This window comes from Musca domestica, unplaced genomic scaffold (assembly GCF_030504385.1).
Source record: "Musca domestica strain aabys unplaced genomic scaffold, Musca_domestica.polishedcontigs.V.1.1 10, whole genome shotgun sequence".
NCBI classification, from domain to species: domain Eukaryota; kingdom Metazoa; phylum Arthropoda; class Insecta; order Diptera; family Muscidae; genus Musca; species Musca domestica.
The window spans coordinates 6241771-6261149 of record NW_026712115.1 but is presented as its reverse complement, the minus strand read 5'-3'; the positions used below and the strand labels follow the sequence as shown (position 1 = coordinate 6261149).

At 34.5% G+C, this 19379-nt stretch overlaps 1 protein-coding gene across 1 annotated transcript; it reads left to right on the top strand.

The window, feature by feature from the left end:
- Nucleotides 1-6509: 6509 nt before the first annotated feature.
- On the top strand, nucleotides 6510-6862 carry LOC105262294 (larval cuticle protein 9-like). The gene is made up of 2 exons (XM_059127556.1): nucleotides 6510-6521; nucleotides 6590-6862. Exons 1-2 carry the CDS (start codon nucleotides 6510-6512, stop codon nucleotides 6860-6862), a joined length of 285 nt encoding a protein of 94 aa, XP_058983539.1.
- Nucleotides 6863-19379: the final 12517 nt, after the last annotated feature.

The following is a 19379-nucleotide window of genomic DNA, read 5'->3' as shown; positions in this document are numbered from 1 at the left end:
AGCTATATCCAAATCTTAACTGATTTCTTATTAACTTTTCAAATTTATTATTGTAACCAAATGCCGCCCCACATTCTGAATTTTATTGGAATCGGACATACATATCGTGTTTGATATGTATACAATAGTATGGAGGGCAATTAAGTTTGTCATTCCGTTTGTAACACCTCGAAATATACATTTTAGACCCCGCAAAGTGTATATATTCTTGATCAGCATAAAATTCTATGTCGCTTTAGCAATCTGCGTTTGACTATCAGTCTGTCCTTCTGTGAAAATCCTCTAGATTCCGAATGAAGTAAGTTGTTAAAAAATTACTCAAATGTGTATTATGTCTGCAGGACTTTTGGTATTGAAAATGGACCATGTAGGTCCACGTCTTCGTATAGTCCCCATATATGGGTACCTCCCGATATGTGGTATTTTGGTGATTAAAGCGACATTATTTACCGGAATTGTTTCAAAATTGGTGTTTGAAGTTCGTAATAGATACTACAGCATAAGACAGAAAATGGGCCATGTAGGTTCACGTCTTGGTATAGCCCACACATAACGGTACCCCTGATATTCGGTATTTTGATGATTTTAGCGACATTTACCCGAATTGTTTCCAATTCGGTATTTGAAGTTCGTAATAGATACTACAGCATAAGAGAGAAAATGGGCCATATAGGTTCACGTCTTGGTATAGCCCCCATATAACGGTTCCTCCCGATATTGGGTATTTTGACGATTTTAGCGACATAATTTACCGGAATTGTTTCAAATTCCGCATTTGAAGTTCGTAATTGATACTACAGCCTATGCCAGAAAATTGTCTGTGCAGGTTCACGTTTTATAACCCCCATGGTACCTCCCCATATTTGGTATTTTGATGATTTTAGCTACAGTTTAAACAGATTTTTTTCAAGCTTCGAATTTGAATATTGTAATAGCTTATGACAAAAGGTGCCTATGCAGGTGCACGTCGTCGTATATACCCTAATATAAGACTACATTCGGTGTTTTAAAGATTTTAACAGGATTTTTAACGGATTTTATTTCTTTTGAAAATTGCCAAATTTGTACCAAATGGTGGGGTATTCAAAGTTTGCCCCGGCAGAACTTACAGCTTTTTTGATTTATTTATTTACTAGCTGGCCCGGTCCGCGTTGCCGGCCCGTAGTTTTAGTCTTTAATGCAAATTTTGCATAGCATAATATTTTACAAATCTACCTCATAAAGGTGAACAAATTTTAATATAAATATTGATTCGACGAAGTGGAAATAAATAACTATGGAAGGAGGGCAAAATAATTTCTGAATAGTCAAAGTTAATTACGCTTTTACACCCATTACCATAGCACATCAAATTGCGCATGAGAGTCCCCAAAAAGTATATTTTCTTGTTCATAGTAAAATTCAATGACGATTAAAAAATACCCGCGTTGTTGTCCGCCAATCGGTAAACATCACTATAGATCGGCAGGCCTGAGGACTATATGGGGACTGTACCAAAATATTTACGTATGTTGACATTTTTCTGTAAGATGGTTCTCTACTCAAAAAGTATCCTAAATACAGCAAATAATGGCCAAATCAGTTGAAAAGCGTGGCCAAGACCACGGTCACAGCTGAAATCAGGGATACATTTATATAAGGGTTATACCAAAACGTGGCCCAGTCAATATTCTCTTGGGGTTACAAATTCAATAGAAAACAAAATTTTCTTTTCTGACCACCAATTAGATGTGAAAGTGGACTTGGGGATACTCCAATGTGGGGACTTTACTTAAATAAATTCCTATGTGGCAATTATCTGTATGATGGTTCCCTACCCCAGGGGCATAAATACAATTTTTAGCCAAATCAATTAATGAATGTGGTCAAGACCAAAATGGGCCCTACTCTGAAAATTTCAAACTTTATGCGAAGAGGTTCTCTACCTCCTTAGAAACAAAGATGCCAAATAATGGCCAAAATATTAAAAAAGTGACCAAGTCACCAAAAATAGCTTAAATCATACGATGGTTATATAAATATGAAATCGGGTTGTACCCTTATACGTGAGTTATGATCATGACCTGCAAAAAAAATTATGATCATGACCTGCAAAAGCCATTTAAGGTATCTTAAAGTTTGGGAAGAATTTCTGGAAGGATAGAAATCCTTTTCTTACTAAGAATCCCATTCGCTCTACTATTTTCCACCCTTTATATTTGGTATTTTTCTGATTGTACATTGGACGGATTATTGTGACAGGAAATAAGTAGTTCCACGCTTTGAAATGAGCCCCATTAGGCTTTTTCGGTCATTTTTGTTTGTTTAAATGTGTTCGCATCTTCCAGCTGAACCACGATGTAGGCCCTGGAGTTGAAAGGTAGATGTCAGTTAACATCGTATTTCCCACTCATTTCATTTTTTTGTGAAAATTTGTATATAGTGAAAAATTATTCTTTATTTTGTTCACAAAAAAATTTACTGAATTCAATTGGATAATACAAATTGAAAAAAATGACAAAAGAAGAATAACACATTGAAAAAATCTTCAACTTGTTCGCTGATTTTTTACAGCAAATGTTTAAAGATCCTTATATAGTTTGTCAATAGAATGTACTTCTATTTTAAAATTCGATTCCATTAAATTATTTCGACATCATCTATTCCGTTTCGCCATCACATAATTTGGTACTACATTTCCATGTAACTCGCCATCAATTTCATTTCTCAAGAAATCAAGTCAATTAAATAATTTGGTATTAATATTTGAATTCAAAAATAAAAAATAAAAAACACTACAAATGTACATTAGAAAAAAGTAAGTCAAAATGGAAAAAATCATGCAAAATAAAACATTACTATTGTACATTTCAAAAGTCAAAATGAAAATGTTAAAATATCACATTTTTACGCGATTTTTTTTGGATATTATCCTTTTCGGAGAGGAGACAATTACGAATTTGTATGAATCGTTAAAATCAGTCCAGCGGTTCTTAAGTTAAAAGCGTAGTAACTAACACAACTTTCTTTTATATATATAAGACTAGCTGGCCCGGTCCGCGTTGCCGGCCCTTACTTTTAGTCTTTAATGCATATTTTTTTAAGCATTATAGAATTACTAGCTGGCCCGGTCCGCGTTGCCGGCCCTTACTTTTAGTCTTTAATGCATATTTTTTTAAGCATTATAGAATTATGAAAGCGGCACAATTTTTATTATAAGTAAAATAACTCCATAGTAATTTCTAAATAGAAATAAACATTCATGGGAAAAATTATAATAGATAATAATCTACCGTCGGTTTTAGATATTTTGAATAGCCTGATCTTATTTTTCAGCCTAAGGCTATAATTGAGTGTTAAAAACCTGTATGATATAGAACTTCCCCATGTGAAAACTCAGCTAAATTTTTGGTATTGAATTTCCAATGTTAAGAATACCGTGCTGCGTGGTATTTAGTTTTGTCCACCTCATAATTGAGGGCGGAATGATTTCAAAATAGTCAAAGATAATTGCTTTTTTACACCCATTACCGTGAAATATTAATTAATTTATTTTTGTCATTTAAATTGTGAGTTGGAGAACCCATAAAGTCCATATTTTTCATCATAGTATAATTCAATAACGAACAAAAAAATTAATATTCGTGATATTTTCATGTTTCTGCCACAATTTGATATTTCGGAGTTTATGGCATGTAAATGTTAATCCCACATCTACGTTCCCAACCAATATTCTCTTGGGAGTTTCAAATTCTATAGTATATCAAATTTTCTTTTCTGACCAAACATTGGTTAGGAAAGCGGATTTGTGGGTACACTAATGTGAGAACTATACTCGAATAAATGCCTATGTGGACAATTATCCGAGGGACGATTCTCTACCCCAGAGTTGCCTAAATACAATTTTTTAGCCAAATCAATTGATGAATGTGGTCAAGTCCAAGATGGACTCTACTCCGAAAATTGAAAATATTATGAGAAGAGGTTTTTTACACCCTTAGAAACAAAGATGCCAAATAAAGGCCTAAAGATGAAAAAAATGTCGAAGACCCCGAACATGGCTTAAATTATATGATGGTTATACCAAAACATGATCATATTTTGCGAGGATGGTTTCTTATCAAATTAAAATGAGTGTGAGAAAAATGTGGTTAAAATGTAAACAATACTTGAAATAGGGTTGTACCCTTATCCGGGGGTCATATATCATGACCTGCAAAAGCGATTTAAGACATCTTGAAAGTTTAGGAACAATTTCTTTCTTTTTTCCTAAATGTCCAATTCGCTCTACCATTTTGCACCCTTTATATTCGGTATTTCACTGACTGCAGTTCCAATGAATTGCATTTTGAGTTCTCATTGGGCGGATTATTGCCATATGAAAGATGTAGGACCACGTAGGTCACTCATTTTATTTTAAATATTATTCATTCAGATTTCAAGGCAAAAATGTTCACTTCAATATAGTATGTCAAATTGAAAAAAATCACACCAAAAAGAAATTTGTTATTAATATTTTTATTGGATACCATTCCAAAATTGTATGAATTGTCAAGCCGTTCTTTAGTTATACCTTATGTAATTTTTTCCCCGTTTTGAGAATTTTTGCAATGAGATCTCTTTTTTCAAGATTTTTAGAAATTTTGACTTAAATTTGGTGTGACCGCGTTAAATTATTTCGATAATATCTATTTCGTTTCGCCACCACATAATTTGGTACTACACTTCAATGTAACCCGGCTTCTATTTCAGTTCTCAAGAAATCGAGTCAAAATAAATTGGTATTAATATTCGAATCAAAAAGAAAAAAAAAATATTATAAAAAACACTACAAATGTACATTCGAAAAAAGTAAGTCAAAATAGAAAAAAAAACATACAAAATAAAACATTACGATTGTACATTTCAGAAGTCAAAATGAAAATGTTAATATATCGCATTTTTACGCGATTTTTTTGAATATTATCCTTTTCGGAAAAGAGACAATTCAGAATTTGTATGAATCGTTAAAATCGGATCAGCGGTTCTTGAGTTATAAGCGTAGTAACTAACACAACTTACATTTATATATATAGATTTAATTATTTTTTTTTTTTTGTACCGAATTTTATTTTTTTTTTGTGTGTCGGAATTTCATTGGAATCGGACATACATATCGCGTTGTGTGGATCAAATAAACCAAATCGATCGCAAATATAAATAGGAGCTATATCCAAATCTGAGCAGAGTTGAATGTAATTTGACAAATTTATTTTTGTAACAAATTTCGTCACTCATGCCGATTTTCATTGGAATCGGAATGTTTGGTGCATCAAATATTTGAAATAGGCCAAAAATATATATATGGGAGCTATATCCAAATCTGAACCGATTTAAATATAATTTGGCGAATTTATTTTTGTTCCACATTCCGTTATGCATTCCAATTTTGGAAAATCTGTGCAGCGGTTTTCGAGTCCATAAATTACAAACAAACAAACATACGAACATTTCCCTCTTTAATAGATATAGTAGATATGTGGTACGAAACAATTTCTACCGGAAGGCAACTAAATGTTGAATATTAAAATGAAACTCCAGTTGTTTGAACTTTTTTATTATTATATATTATTATTTTAGGTTATCTAAAATACACATATGAAAATTCATTTCGATCGAGATTTGTTCAATATTGAACGCAATAATTTATCGAAGAGTAAGATTTAGCCTCCATCAACAGATATGTTTCAACCGGTTTCAAATTTGAGTTTTGCCTTGTTAAGGCGAAGATCATATGTTTTATGATTTAAGTGTTTGTTTTCTCTTTCGAGACGAGCTTAATGATCTGAAATTTGCAGTGAAAAGGAATTTAGTTCGTACTGTATAAACGGTTAAAATGGATATGATTTAGTAATATTGGTGTAGAGTTTAACATTTTTGGAACAACCCGACGTTTGTTCTTTTCTTACTGGTTACATGCAAAAGGTTCTATATATATCTTTATTGTGCACAAAATTTTTTTATATAAGTCCGAATTGAAATATTAGGGCTGGAAGAAAGTGTGCAAATTAGTTGAAAATCAGTTCAGGTATAGCTATAGGTCGCATATATGTGTTTCATAAGATTTTGTATTTGAGTCCCTCGCTCCTTTCTTTACTGGTTATGTTATGTTTTTGCTCTTCCCTTTTTCATACAAAGGAAATACATTGATCGTCTTCGTTAGCTACAGCGAGTTACTGCTATTAATACGATATGAGCATCCTGAAATGTTCATGCTAGCAGTTTTTACTAGCAACTATTGGCTTTAATTTTAAATAATCATATTAATTTTTAGCAAAACTTGATTCAACAATTCTTAATTTTATTGCACAAAAACAAATTTGCACTAACCCATTAACATACTAAATCACATTTATTAATGTCTAACTAGTTTTTCCTATCAATAACTAGAACAACAATATACAAATTTCTCCATATAAATACCGGATGCTTTCACAGGAAAGACAGTTAAGTTCTGGAAACATAATCAAACTAAACGCATATTCAAAAAAATGAAATTCACCGTAAGTATTTCAAAATCGAAATTGCTCTTTAAATTCTAATTTGTTAATAAAAACAATATTTTTTCCAGATTGTTCTCCTTGCCTGCCTGTTCGCCGTTGCCTTTGCCAACGAAGAAGCCGATGTCGTTAAGGAATTCCGTGAAGTCAACAAGGAAGACTTCAAATACGGCTATGAATTGACCAACAAAATCCGTGCTTTCCAAGAAGGTCATTTGGAGGATGAAAAAACCTGGATTGTCAAGGGTGAATACGAGTTCGTCACCAAGGATGGCAAACACGTCAAAGTGACCTACACCGCCGATGACTACGGTTACCATCCCAAAGTAGAACATTCCGAATAAATTAGTAAATGTTTATTAACTTATTAGGATAATTAAATTGTTATAATATAACAATTATAAATAAATATAAAAATGGCTCGTAAGCTGAACATATCGCACTATTCCATTCGGCAAATATTGAAAAATGAGCTCGGGGTAAGGCCATTGAAATTCCGAAAAGTTCAAGAACTTACACCGCAGCAGAAAGAAAATATGAGCTAAAAAGTTGCTTCGCTTGGACGAAAGTTGTGGACTGCCGACTTTTGTTTTATCCGATGAGAAAACGTTCATTGTCCAGCAGTTTGTAAACAAACAAAATGATCGTGTTTACTTGCCAAAGAGGTCAGATGAAAATGTGCATCCTCAGTTGGCCACCAGAACTCAAGCTCCGACCATGGTGATGGTGTATCGCGAAAATATTCTGACTTAAAGCATTGGGCACGCAAACATTTTGCCGCAGACCTTGGACATTCCAACAGGACTCAGCACCATCGCACTCAGCACGCGCCACCCAAGAATGGTTACAAAATAAGGTTCCTCGGTTCATTTCCAGCGCACAATGGCCACCAAAATCTCCGGATACCAACCGTTGGGCTATTGTGTCTGGAGTATTTTGGCAAGCAAGCAAGCGCTTCTCCGGGGAATGGGCCAAAATACCGAAGAGCAACAATTGTAATGTTCAATAGTTATGTCATGTTTAAAATTGAATTATTTATTTTTCGAGTTCTATATAAAAAAAAAACAACCGTTGAAACTATGATTGTATTAGAAGATGTTAAAGTCCGTAAATTTTATATATGTTTAAAAGCGACGGTGGGAGCCATTTAATTTAGCTAGCAGTCGGGTATGGGGTGGGTTCTTGTCCTTCTAAACACAAGGAATACAATCAGCACATAAACAAATTATTTTATCAGACTCCCGAGGTAAAAACTGTGTTCTAACACATCAGACTAATTATTGAAGCTACGTTAGAAAATGGCAACATCCATGCAAAAAATAAAACCCCATTTGGATGTATATAAAAAAAAGTATCAATCACAACAACTCAATGTAAGCTATTTGGATCTGGTGTTATTGATCCACAGGCCTCTGTACCCTATCCCTTCCATGATCTTTTGGCCGTTTACTGTTAAATAAAAGATCCCATGCATAATTATGTTAATAACATTTCCAATCCTTACATTCCCCTTTAGAAATAAATGCCTTAAGCGTTCATGTTAAAATTCATGTAGATACAGAGTTTATTTCAGGGTTCTGTTAATGTATAAACTGGTTTCAAGAATATCGGTATGATTCGAACATCATACATGTTGCAATGCTTAACATCAAATATTATAATGTATATATATGTATATGCACTAATCTAACATAACTAAGCGAAAAATATTGATGCCCTTTGCTTAAGACATATTAGGGAACTTTTTGTATTTCATAATATAATTGCTTTCTTATATGCTAATATGCGTAATTATTTGGTAGTATATTATAATTTTCATCTATTTATGGGTTTGTATTATTTTTGTGGTGACAAAGAAAGTCAAATTGTCTAATACTTAATTATTTCTGCATTTTTTTAAGTACTTTAATTAAGAAGCGGGGCAAACAATTTTAGGCTGATAAACAAAATAAGTTTTAACACAATTTAGGTATGGATTACCTTTTGATTAAGTTTCTTTAAGGTAGCAATGAAATTATTTTAAAAATTATTTCTAATCAATTATCAAGCGAAATTATAAAGTATATCTCAGTTATATATCAATATTCATATATTGAGCAAAAACTCCACTTACCAAAATATTGTTGAGGGTTCTGCTGTCGACAAGGCCTTGTAGATCAGGATAGCTCAGCAATTTGAGGTTATGCATTAAACGTGATGTAACCTTTAAAATTATAATGAACGTAGTTGATAATGTTGCTGAAATATATGGGTATAATTTAGCTTGAATTCACAGAATTGTGATTTTTTTACATGTTGATTTTCTTTTCAAAGCTCCCAACGAAATTTTAGCTAAAATTGTTGCCGTTACTAAAACTAAATGTCACTGCTTCCACGACTTAGAGAGCAGTTTTGCGCTTGAAGATAGGATGACGTACAAATTGGTGATAAGAACCTCTGATTTTGATAATGATGGAGAAATATTCAAGGTAGCCAAGGAATAGTTCAGATGGTGGGTGAATTTAGACAATGATGAATCATGGACAGCAAGCTGGTGTTTTCATCTTTTTGAAGCGGGAGAGGATATCACGTTCTTATTGCCCAACTGTCTCCGATAATCTTGGAGAAACAAGGTTAGCTTAGGAACTACTTCTTTGTTCAGGCCACAATTCTTGGACGTAAAGTATAACGTTTTGAGCTGGTGACGTCTTTTATGCAAATTTCCTTTACTTATCGCAATTAAATTCAATTGTTTGAGATAACTTTTTCAATATTAAAATTTGTTAACACTTTACGTCACAATGTTTTTTTTTTTTTTTATATCAAAACGAATATCGACCAAAGTTTTCTGCGTGATTGTAGTGAACAGCTCAGGAGTAAAAAATGTAAAAAGAAAGATTTGCCAATGTTTAATGTATACGAAGCCGTTCTTGATCAAAGCAGACAAAATTCACCACTCATTTCAGATGAAGCTCTCGTACTACAAATTGATCTTAGCTACAAAAATAACATTACATTCCTCTTGCTACCCCTTCTACCTAATAAAAAGTGATGATATGCATTAGGCTGTTTTATGGATTAGCAGACAATCAGGTTTTTGGTTGTTGCTTGTAACATACAAAATGAGGCGATGGAATATTGGTATTGATCGACTAGTTTTTACCCCTGCGGTGCCCTTCTATTCTTTGATTATAAATTTTTATCGAGTTATTCGTGACTTTCCATAGATTCACCTTGCAATGTGGAAGGAGTTTTAATAATCTTATACTTAATCGATTTATAGTTCGTACAAATTTCTTATAAAATGTTGCGGTAAGAAGTTTACTGATGCAATTTTGTACGTAACTTTTGCAAGATGAAAGGCTAGATGTTCTTGATTCAAGCAATGAAATAGCGAACTGATTCTGCGTTTCTCATTTAAAAACCAAAAAAAAAAATAAATAAATAAAAAAAATAACCAAGATAAATCATTTTGCTTGAGGTAGGAATCGAACCGGGAACTTCTGAAGCCTGCGTCCGACGGCTATGCTCTAGGCTATACAGGTCTGTTAGTGGGTGGGCATAACTTATTAGTGATTACCTTTGTTTACATTCACACAGTCTTAACTCATAGGTTTAGTTTGCATATTCATCCATGCGGATTTCACCACTGACAAAAGAGGGGCAAAGACAAAATATGTGTAACAGCACGAATATGTCTGTCGGTTAATAACAGCGTCACAACTAATAACAGCTTTACAAGCTGTTACAAGAATGATACAGTGGGAACTCTATATTACAAACCTGGTAATATTCATAAATTTATGAAAATATTAACAGGAGATACATGTTATTAGGTCCTAATATCTTTGCCGTGATAGGTGCCTGTAGCCGTAGATTCTATATCCTGAAGTTTGTAGTAGTTATTTCCAATTTTGGATAGCACTTTAGCTTTAATGAACACTGGTGCTAACTTGGCGTTAAAATGATTTATAGCATTACTCTGGGCAAAGTTCCGACGATAAACAATTTGTCCCTCATTATAAGTTGTTGGTCTGGTTCTAAGATCGTAGTGCCTTTTATTGATATCATGGCCAACTAAGATGTTCTTCCTGATTTCTTTTCGTAGTAGTGCCAACTGGTCTTCCCTATTTAAAGATATAGTAGGTTCGTCTAACAGATTTACATTTCTCAACAACTTATATGAATCGCCATGGGTAATCATATGAAACCCAAAAGCGGCAAAATATGGGGAGCATTTAATAGTGCTGTGTAGTGAATTTCTTAGGGCGCAACTTATGGAGCTTATATGCTCGTCCCACATTTTATGGTCACTTTTCAGGTATGAACGAATGCCTGCAATAATAGAACGATTCACTCTTTCCGACGCGTTGGCTTGTGGTGAGTATAATGCAGTATACACATGCGTTATACCAAGTTTGGTAAGGAAAGAGTTGAAATCGTTCGATTTAAATTGGGAGCCATTGTCACTCACAATATATTCGGGCACCCCGAAAACATGAAAAATGTCTTTGAGTAGGAATTCTTGAATGGGCTTCGATGCAAACTTTTTCAACGGACATAACCAATGAAATTTGGTAAGATGGTCCAAAACTATTAACAAGCCAATGTAACCACTCTTTGACCTTGGGTATGGACCTAGGATATCCACATACATCCGTTGGAATGGTCGTACAATTCCTACAGGTTTTCCCATTTCCGGACGAAGGATAGTATTTGGGTGTTTGGACCCTTTGCATACTTCGCACTGCTCTACATATTTTCGGACGTCGGACACTAAACCAGGCCAGTAAAAATTACGCCGAATCAGATCGACGGTCTTACCCATTCCGCCATGGGCAGTGATTGGTGAAATATGCGCTCTAGAAATAACTGATTTTCTTAAATTAAGAGGTACCCACAATTTCCAAGATTTTTCTTCTTGTGAAGGGTCTCCAGAGTAGTGATCCGTTCTGATATAAATAAATTTATCCAAAATTTTAAGATCCGGATATTTTTGTATATTTTCATTAATTTTAGTTTTTAGATTAATATAGTCTGGATCATCAAAACAACTAGAAGATAAATCTATTTCTGGTTCCACCGATTCCACGTTAGATATCTCTTCAATTGGTATTCTCGACAATGCATCAGGCACTATATGATCCTTCCCTTTACGGTGGCTAATCGTAAAAGAATAGGGTTGTAATTTGAATACCCAACGGGCTAGCCTCCCAGTAAGATCGGACTGTTTCATAAGCCACTGAAGAGAAGCATGGTCAGTTACAACTTCAAACTCCTGCAACTCTAAGTAGCAACGGAACCGTTTTATAGCCTCAATTGCCGCTAAACACTCTCTCTCAGTAACGCTGTAGTTACGTTGAGAGGTATTTAATTTTTTTGACATGAAGGCAATGGGCCTTTCCTGTCCTTCATCGTCGATTTGGACCAGCACCGCTCCGATCCCAAAGTCAGAAGCGTCGCAATGTAAATAGAACTTTTTATGAAAATCGGGATTGGCTAGGACTGGGGCGGTGGTCAGCCGCTTCTTGACCTCATCAAAAGCCGCTTGAGCCTCCTTTGTCCAATTAAACTTTCTTTTTGAAGACAAAGTCTCTGTGATTGGAAAGGTCAATGTTGAGAAGTTTTCAATAAAACGCCTGTACCACCCAGCCAAACCTAAGAAACCTCGCACTTGTTTAATTGTTTTGGGTATGGGCCAATTTGTAATGGAGAGTACTTTATCTGGGTCAGTTTGTATACCCCCATGACCGATTACATACCCAAGGTATTTCACCTGGGTTACGCAAAATTGGCATTTATCGATATTGAGGGTTAGATTTGCCTTTCTAAACTCTTCAGCGATACGAACCATAATGGAGATGTGGGTAGGGAAGTCTTCAGATATGATTATCAAGTCGTCGAGATATCCAAAGACGCAATTCTTAAGGTCTGGCGGTATGATTCCATAAGACGGCACATTGTTTGTGGCGCGTTGCACAGACCAAAAGGCATTACGACAAACTGATACAACGGACGACCTGGTATCGTGAATGCCGTTAGGGCCTTCGATGTTTCTGACAAGCCTATTTGCCAATATGCGTCCTTCAAGTCCAATTTAGTTATAATATTGGCTTTGGGGAGGCGAGCAAAAATACCTTCGATGCTTGGTAGGGGGTAAGCATCTTTCTTTGTGGCTTGATTGAGACGTCTAGCATCCAAACAAAGCCGAACCTTATTTGGCTTCAGAACGAGACGCATCGGGGAGGACCATGAAGAAGATGCCGGTTCTATGACCCCTAGGGCCAACATCCGGTCAATCTCTTGAAACATCAGTTTCTCCACTGCGGGAGAAACTGGATAGAACCGTTGTTTAACTGGTCGAGAGTCTCCTACGTCAATATCGTGCTCTATCAGTTTAGTTCTTCCCAATCCTTGTTCAGAAAAATCGGGGAATAATTTTATAATGGCTCTTAACTGAGTGATTTGGGTAGATGTTAAGGGATATTTTACATTGTCATTATCGTTAATGGTACTTAGGTTGTCGAATTCTGAGTTGAATGCAATATTAGTGGCAGCAATTGTGGGGTTTGAAAGTATATCACCCTCCGATATGAATGCTGAATGGAAAACGTCGGCGGCTAAATTAAAGGCTTTCCAAAAATCTAGTCCTAAAATTACTCTTTGAGTAATTTTTGGAACTATTAGGAATTTTAAACGTTTTGTCTGATCTCGAAATGAGACCTCTACTTCTAGAAATCCGAGTGTTTGTTGGACAGTACCATCGGCTGTTTTAACGAACGATTTTGTGGGAAAAAATTGCTTAAAATTGGAAAAGTCAGTCAATGCTAGATTAGAACCAATACAGGATATATTGGCCCCTGTATCCAATAATCCGTATTCAGAAAAGTTCAAAAAAGTAATGAAAGCATAATACCTTTTGTCCTTGGAGTTATGTGTTATAGAAGAAATTACACATTTACGAGCTTCTTTACGTTTTTTATAATATTTTCTCAACCTGAGGGTTGATCTTTTAGGCCGTTTTTGTAATAGCTCACAAACTCCAAATAACTGCGTTCTTTTAAGAGCATATTCTTTCCATCTTTCATGATAAGGTTTAATAGGATATAACCTTTTAAGGACACCTGGGTTATCATCAGACTGACGAGGTAGTATTTCAACAGGACGAGTTATATTAGGAGTTACTGCATTTACAGGGAGTGCATCTGAGAGGGTTATTGACGATTCTGGGGGGGATTTTGACTCAATAAGTTTTTTGAAGTAGATAATTTTCTGTTTGCACAACGAGAACATTGAGGCTTGTAAACATTTTTTGTGCCGCAGCCATAGCAAAATATAGTGCGATCTCGCAAGCAATCGTCCCAAAAATGTCCAACCTCATCACAATTCCAGCATTTGGGTATGTTATTGTTGTGGCTGATAGCATGGATATTAGAATCTGTGTTCGATTCTGTAGTTATATCTGCCGGATTTTCGATATCCGCGATATTTCTACGAAAACCAGCATTAGCGGGATAATTTGTTTTATTTGGTATATTTTTACGATAATGTTCATCAGAAAAAAGCTTTTCACGTTTTTGAACCAAATTGCGTAGATGAGCAATGGTAAATACGGGAACATAAATGAGTTCATGGCGTATTTCTGGCCTCAAATTTCTCAACAGTATTTCCACCAATTCCTCTTCGGGCATTGGCTGCGAAAGTCTATCTACTAGCGTACTTACAGCATCGTAGAACATTTCAAATGTCTCTCCAGGTTTCATTTTCCTCGATCGAATTTCTTCCTTAATATCAAAACTCGATCTCATATCCTTGTATTGACATTTAAGAGCGGCACAGAAGGAATCCCAATGAATGGAGTCCACCTGTTTGTGGTATCTCCAATACCATTCTCTTGCCTTGCCAGTCAATAACACTGGAAGATTCTTGCAAATAATCTTAAAATTATTGTCGAGTTGTTCAGCAGTCAACGATTTTATTCTATATAGGAATTCGTCTACTGTGAGGCCTGAACTAGAACCGTCAAATTTGACATTCCAGTTTTGCACTATGGCTGTAATTTTTTCCGGACGCCAATTGGAGTCTGTATTATTGTGAATGGATACGTGTGAGGGGTTTCCTACAAGCGAAGGGGTTTCCTGACTTCTTCCGGGACATTGGGTATTTGGTTGCTGTGAATTTGACGATATTATTGGACCATTGGGTTGAGAATTTGATGATAAATTCAAATTCGCCAGAATTTTAGATATATTGCTCTCTATCATACTATTAATTCGAGAGTAATCAATTTCTATAGTATTTTGAACAGGTTGTTCTATTATGGTTTTGTTGTGTGAAGAAGAATAATCTCTCGGAGGTAATGGAGAACTTGGTATTCCAATGTCCAGCAAACTACGGTCATTCGAACAAGGCGTATTTCCCTGATTATTGAGGATGTTAGCAGATAAGGTTTTACTTATACTTCTTGTGTTTGGTCGGAAAGATAATGCTCCACGAATCTTTCCTCGTTTAGGCGGATTACGTGGTTTTTTAATAGGTTCATCTTGGTGGTTCTCGAATAAAGCATTTTCACTTTGATTGTATTTTCTTAAATCTGAAAGTTCGCATGGAATTTTGCAATGTGGACACTTCGAAGAGGAGGATAGCGATTGTTCCACACATTGCCGATGAAAAATATGATCACAAGTGGAAATAATATAACATTCTTGTGATTCATATAATAAAACTTGATCACAAATCGTACACTGATCTTCATTTGATGTGAAATTGAGGGACTGGGCTCCAAGCTCAGTAGCTACCGATGTAGGCGGAGTTCTCTGTGTCATTTTTCTGACTATAGGTTTATAACCACAAACGATTTTAAGTTTTTGACAGTATTGATTTATATTAGAGTAAAACTGACGTGTTTAATAAAAAACGTTGGGTGAATTGTTTTTTTTTTTTTTTTTTTTTTTTTTTTTTTTTATGAAAAAAAAAAATCACATTGGGGAATTTAGAGAGATGGAAATGTGTGACATTGAGTGGCCATTGAGATTGATATAATACAAAACTGGGCTATTGTATAGATATTTGTTTTTTTGGTAGAAAATAAGCTGCGCTCGTAAACCAGAATTATTTCTTCACCGCCTGAATTCTAGGGACTTTACAAGGCATCTGGGTGCTCTAATAAAGTGGTTCCACCAGAACCCAGGGAACTGATACCTAAACAAGCTACAATTTATGTTACTACTATGTATATTTAGTTGAGAAAATAAGTGAAGAAATGTTTCCAACTTCGAGCTATAATCATATAACAATATCTCGGTCATATATTCCGAAACCATCAGAATATTGAAAATCCAGAGATGGTTATATAAATATTCTCAAAATGTTGGGGTATTTCCCCAGATTTTTCCAAAAATTATTTAAATGAAATTTAAAAAAAAAAATTAATAATTTTGAAGCAAAAATATGCTGGAAATTTCCAACGAATTCTTGCCCCACGTTGGGCGCCAATTTATGTAATGTTCAATAGTTATGTCATGTTTAAAATTGAATTATTTATTTTTCGAGTTCTATATAAAAAAAAAACAACCGTTGAAACTATGATTGTATTAGAAGATGTTAAAGTCCGTAAATTTTATATATGTTTAAAAGCGACGGTGGGAGCCATTTAATTTAGCTAGCAGTCGGGTATGGGGTGGGTTCTTGTCCTTCTAAACACAAGGAATACAATCAGCACATAAACAAATTATTTTATCAGACTCCCGAGGTAAAAACTGTGTTCTAACACATCAGACTAATTATTGAAGCTACGTTAGAAAATGGCAACATCCATGCAAAAAATAAAACCCCATTTGGATGTATATAAAAAAAGTATCAATCACAACAACTCAATGTAAGCTATTTGGATCTGGTGTTATTGATCCACAGGCCTCTGTACCCTATCCCTTCCATGATCTTTTGGCCGTTTACTGTTAAATAAAAGATCCCATGCATAATTATGTTAATAACATTTCCAATCCTTACATTCCCCTTTAGAAATAAATGCCTTAAGCGTTCATGTTAAAATTCATGTAGATACAGAGTTTATTTCAGGGTTCTGTTAATGTATAAACTGGTTTCAAGAATATCGGTATGATTCGAACATCATACATGTTGCAATGCTTAACATCAAATATTATAATGTATATATATGTATATGCACTAATCTAACATAACTAAGCGAAAAATATTGATGCCCTTTGCTTAAGACATATTAGGGAACTTTTTGTATTTCATAATATAATTGCTTTCTTATATGCTAATATGCGTAATTATTTGGTAGTATATTATAATTTTCATCTATTTATGGGTTTGTATTATTTTTGTGGTGACAAAGAAAGTCAAATTGTCTAATACTTAATTATTTCTGCATTTTTTTAAGTACTTTAATTAAGAAGCGGGGCAAACAATTTTAGGCTGATAAACAAAATAAGTTTTAACACAATTTAGGTATGGATTACCTTTTGATTAAGTTTCTTTAAGGTAGCAATGAAATTAATTTAAAAATTATTTCTAATCAATTATCAAGCGAAATTATAAAGTATATCTCAGTTATTTATCAATATTCATATATTGAGCAAAAACTCCACTTACCAAAATATTGTTGAGGGTTCTGCTGTCGACAAGGCCTTGTAGATCAGGATAGCTCAGCAATTTGAGGTTATGCATTAAACGTGATGTAACCTTTAAAATTATAATGAACGTAGTTGATAATGTTGCTGAAATATATGGGTATAATTTAGCTTGAATTCACAGAATTGTGATTTTTTTACATGTTGATTTTCTTTTCAAAGCTCCCAACGAAATTTTAGCTAAAATTGTTGCCGTTACTAAAACTAAATGTCACTGCTTCCACGACTTAGAGAGCAGTTTTGCGCTTGAAGATAGGATGACGTACAAATTGGTGATAAGAACCTCTGATTTTGATAATGATGGAGAAATATTCAATGATGAATCATGGACAGCAAGCTGGTGTTTTCATCTTTTTGAAGCGGGAGAGGATATCACGTTCTTATTGCCCAACTGTCTCCGATAATCTTGGAGAAACAAGGTTAGCTTAGGAACTACTTCTTTGTTCAGGCCACAATTCTTGGACGTAAAGTATAACGTTTTGAGCTGGTGACGTCTTTTATGCAAATTTCCTTTACTTATCGCAATTAAATTCAATTGTTTGAGATAACTTTTTCAATATTAAAATTTGTTAACACTTTACGTCACAATGTTTTTTTTTTTTTTTTTTTATATCAAAACGAATATCGACCAAAGTTTTCTGCGTGATTGTAGTGAACAGCTCAGGAGTAAAAAATGTAAAAAGAAAGATTTGCCAATGTTTAATGTATACGAAGCCGTTCTTGATCAATGCAGACAAAATTCACCACTCATTTCAGATGAAGCTCTCGTACTACAAATTGATCTTAGCTACAAAAATAACATTACATTCCTCTTGCTACCCCTTCTACCTAATAAAAAGTGATGATATGCATTAGGCTGTTTTATGGATTAGCAGACAATCAGGTTTTTGGTTGTTGCTTGTAACATACAAAAATGAGGCGATGGAATATTGGTATTGATCGACTAGTTTTTACCCCTGCGGTGCCCTTCTATTCTTTGATTATAAATTTTTATCGAGTTATTCGTGACTTTCCATAGATTCACCTTGCAATGTGGAAGGAGTTTTAATAATCTTATACTTAATCGATTTATAGTTCGTACAAATTTCTTATAAAATGTTGCGGTAAGAAGTTTACTGATGCAATTTTGTACGTAACTTTTGCAAGATGAAAGGCTAGATGTTCTTGATTCAAGCAATGAAATAGCGAACTGATTCTGCGTTTCTCATTTAAAAACCAAAAAAAAAAAAAATAAATAAATAAAAAAAATAACCAAGATAAATAATTTTGCTTGAGGTAGGAATCGAACCGGGAACTTCTGAAGCCTGCGTCCGACGGCTATGCTCTAGGCTATACAGGTCTGTTAGTGGGTGGGCATAACTTATTAGTGATTACCTTTGTTTACATTCACACAGTCTTAACTCATAGGTTTAGTTTGCATATTCATCCATGCGGATTTCACCACTGACAAAAGAGGGGCAAAGACAAAATATGTGTAACAGCACGAATATGTCTGTCGGTTAATAACAGCGTCACAACTAATAACAGCTTTACAAGCTGTTACAAGAATGATACAGTGGGAACTCTATATTACACAATCGGGCAGGGTGTGACGGTTTCATTGGCCGTTTGAAGGCCATAATTCGTGCCAAAGGTGACTAATTCGAAACTTATTCTAAAATTTGATGCTATATTCTACCTTTTTTGCTTTCATTCAATAAAATTTTAAAAAGAAATGTAAAAATTATGGCTTTTGATTTTGTTGCAGTTTTTTATCTAACCCTGTATTCACTGAAGTGGTAAACTGCATTAAAATATAATGAAATAAAAAACGTGTTAGGTTCGGCAGGGACAAAGAAAAGTCCCCATTTTCAAATTTTCACTAGAATTGTGTTCTATCATTGAAAATATGAATTTAAAGTCACTGAAGTTGAAAGAACTAAGGACTAAGAGATTCAAAGTTACTAAAATTACAGCTAGAGAAGGTTTGTATTGAAACGTAGCCTTACTGTTTTATTATAGCAAATTTCCAATCCCATTGGATTGAAATAAGGCTCGTCTGGTCGGAGAGTGTTAGGAGATAACATTATATTATACATGTACCTAAACGAGAACGTGACCGATCATCTCCAAAAGCAAGAGGCCCCTCTGTATCTCCAACTTTAGACTCATCTATATGATTTGCTTTTCTACGATATTTCACTATATTTGTCAATTAAATCAGCATAAAAATCCCGAAATTCGCCGT